Consider the following 3,209-nt stretch of genomic DNA (forward strand, 5'->3'; position numbering starts at 1 on the left):
CGAGGTTGATGGCGTAGTGCGAGGAGACGACGGCCAGGGCACGCTTGACACCCGTGTGCAACGCCCCCCGGAGCCTCTCGTGGACGCGGCCGCTCAATGCAATCAGGCGGCTCCCAAGGGAGCTGGCTGATTGGACCTCCTCGACGTCCAGGGCCTCGCAGGCGGTACGAACAGCGTTGCACAGCGCCTCGTGCTCCCGGACCTCAACATCCAGCGCCGCTTGCGCTGCGACAGAGGCCTCAGCCGCCTGGGAAGCCTCTTTCTCCAGATCTACGTCGCAACGAAGGGGCAGGAGTCAAACGCGAACCGGAACAAATGAACGAGGAACACGGTCCAGCGGAACTTACCCTCGGCCTTGTTCTTCCAGGCTAAGACCTCGACCCGAGAGGCCTCGGCCGCCTTGGTAGCCTCTGCCAGGGCGACTTTTGTCGCCTGATGCTCACTCTGCTCCGCACCCAGCTGTCCGGCCGTGGCCTTTGCAGAGGCCGTTGCTTCTTGGGCCCGAGACCTGAAGGAGTCTCGCTCCTCCTCCAGTTCCTTGATCTTCGCCACCAGAGGGGCAGCCTGGCCCTTAGCCGTGACCAGCTCGGCCTGAAGGTCAGCACAACGAAGGCGGAGGTCCTCCACTTCCGCACTCCGTGCCGACAAAAGCCCCTGGGCATCGGCAAGCAGGCCCCTCTGCCGCCGGAGCTGGTCCTAGACACCCCTCTCCCTCCGTAGGAACACCGATTTCCCAAGGGACCGGGTCTCGAGCTCCTAAAAAGGTAAAAAACGCACGTCAAACACTGCGAGGACAACTCGGCACGAGACACGAAAGTACTTACCCGAGTGACACCAGGCAAGTCCCCTTCCATGACAGTCATCGCTGTCTGCAACGACCGCACTGCCAGTTGGCGGTACTCCTCGAGGGTATCCCAACGCCCCCCCTCGGCGATGTCTTCAAGGGCGAACACAGGCTCCCCCTCGGGATCAGCCTGGTCCCGCCAGAAAACACGCGGGAAGTTCCACCCACGGGGCTCGGGCCGTAGCGGGGCAAGGGCTGAACTCCCCTCGGCAGGATCTGGGACTTGCTGCTCCGTGGCACTGGCCGCCTCGACGTCCGCCGCCTCCTTCCCTTGGGAAGAATCATCAGACGAGATTGTCTGAACCAGGGGCGACGCCAAAGTTTGCTCCGCCTCCACCTCCATCGCCTCGGTCTCGATGGACCCAGGGGCTCTGGCCTCCGCCATCTCTACCTCGATGGCCCCGGAGTCCACCGCCCTAACCTCGGAGGTCTTGGGGGCCCCGGCCTCACTCTCAATGGCCTCGGCAGTGCTAGACGCCCCAGCCTCCGTCGCCCCAAGACCCACAACATCGCGAGGCGTGGGCTCCCCCTCCTCCACTCGCTCCACGGCCGCCTCGGCACCCTTTCCCTGGGCAGCTACCTCCTCCGAAATGGCCTCGTCCGACGCCGCGCCACGCTGCACGCCAGCCTGCGCCTCCGCTGCCTGATGGGCGGAGGAGCTAACGTTCACCTTGAGCGCCTTACGGGGCGCCAAGGGAGGATCTTCCACCAGATGCGTCTGGCTGGAAACAAAGATACTCCCAAGGTCAGCATGCGATCAAGGGGCAAACAAGAAGTACTACGGACTCCATCGAAGAAGACGCTTACCGCGAACGGGGATGCAGCCGCTTCGACACCGCCTGCCTCCTCTGCGACGGTGGCGGTGATGGCAGCAGCGCGGCCTCGGTGTCCACCAGTGCCAGCTGGCCTCCGTCGGACCCCGGCACCTCCTCGACCCTTCGCGGAGACAATGGGGTCGCCCCCACCGTCACCCGCTCCATCTCCACCGTCGAACCCATCGGGCTGACGGCACGCTCCTCCGACACCCGCGCCTCGGGTGTGTCGGCCTCGGCCCCGGGACGGGCCGCCACTAGCCCCGGGACACCTCCTCCTCGTCCTAGGGGCGTCAGGCTCCTTGCCGGCGCCCCGGGGTACCATCTCCCTGATGTCGGGGAGGTGTTCCAAACAGGCCGTCCCCACCTCGCGCCCGCCGCCGTCGCTCGAAGAATCCGACGCCGACGACGAAGGAGACGGCTCCAACGGGAGACCGTCGAGCTTCTGACGCCGGCGGCGGGCGTCCAGCTTTTCGCGCGCAAGGATCTTCTTCGTGCGCTTCGCCTCCTTGGCATCTTTCTTCCTCTTCTCCTCCTCGGCACGCGCCCTGTTCGCGGACCGCCGCCGGGCGTCCTCGGGTACGGGCGGCGGAGAGCCTCGCACATCTCTTATCCCTTGAGGGAACGACGAAGTAAGACAACAGACGAAAGGGCAAAAAGCAAGAAGGCCGCGAGAGCCTCGGCAACTTCCAACTTACCAGCGAGACATACCCCCGCGACGGGCGCATCGGGAACGGCATCAAATCCTCAATCTTCGGCTTCACGTCCACCGTTTCCCTCACCCGACGCAGGGTCTCTTCGTCGGTAAGGGCGAAGGCGGACATCTTGATACCGGCGATCGGATCGCTCGGCGTCATCTCGAACAGCCGCCGCCGCCGAGCCATCAGCGGCAACACCCTCTGGCGGTGAAAAGCCGCCACGACCACAGCCGCCGAAAGGCCATGGTCACGCAGCTTCCGCAAGGCCCTCAAAAGCGGTTCCAGCCTGGGCTGATCGGCCTGGATGACGCCGTACCCCCACTTCTCCGGTTGACTCTCCACGACCCGCCCGGTGTAAGGGGGAAGTCCTCCGCCGTCGTTGCGGAGGTAGAACCAGCCGTCATACCAACGACGGTTGGACGATGACAGCTGGGCCGGGATGTAGAGGGACTGCCGGTCTTGCCGCACGTGAAGGGTGCAGCCGCCGGCCCTCTGCACCTTCCGAGCCCCCCTCGTTCCCCCCGGCTTGGTGGTGAACGTCGCTCGGAACAAGTGGAGCCACAACTCCCAGTGGGGAGCGATCCCCAAGTACCCCTCACAGACGGCGACGAAGATGGCCGCCTGCGCGATGGAGTTGGGGCTGAAATTGTGCAGCTCCACGCCATAATAGTGCGGGAGCGCCCGCATAAAGTTATCCGCCGGCGACCCAAAGCCTCGCTCGTGGAAGACCACGAAGCTCACCACGTAGCCGTCGCGCGGCCTCGGCTCCGACTCGTCCCCCGCAGCAATCCACTCCGGCTCATCGGGGTCGGTGATCGGGCGAAGAAGACCGGCCTCCACGAGCGACTGCAGCTT

At 65.1% G+C, this 3,209-nt stretch overlaps 1 protein-coding gene across 1 annotated transcript; it reads right to left on the minus strand.

The window, feature by feature from the left end:
- Positions 1-270: 270 nt before the first annotated feature.
- Positions 271-2,480, minus strand: LOC136531605 (uncharacterized). The gene is made up of 3 exons (XM_066524261.1): positions 2,368-2,480; positions 1,068-1,566; positions 271-591 (listed from the first exon to the last, which is right to left on the minus strand). Exons 1-3 carry the CDS (start codon positions 2,478-2,480, stop codon positions 271-273), a joined length of 933 nt encoding a protein of 310 aa, XP_066380358.1.
- Positions 2,481-3,209: the final 729 nt, after the last annotated feature.

Source organism: Miscanthus floridulus, unplaced genomic scaffold (genome assembly GCF_019320115.1).
Source record: "Miscanthus floridulus cultivar M001 unplaced genomic scaffold, ASM1932011v1 fs_378_2_3, whole genome shotgun sequence".
In the NCBI taxonomy this organism is placed as follows: Eukaryota; Viridiplantae; Streptophyta; class Magnoliopsida; order Poales; family Poaceae; genus Miscanthus; species Miscanthus floridulus.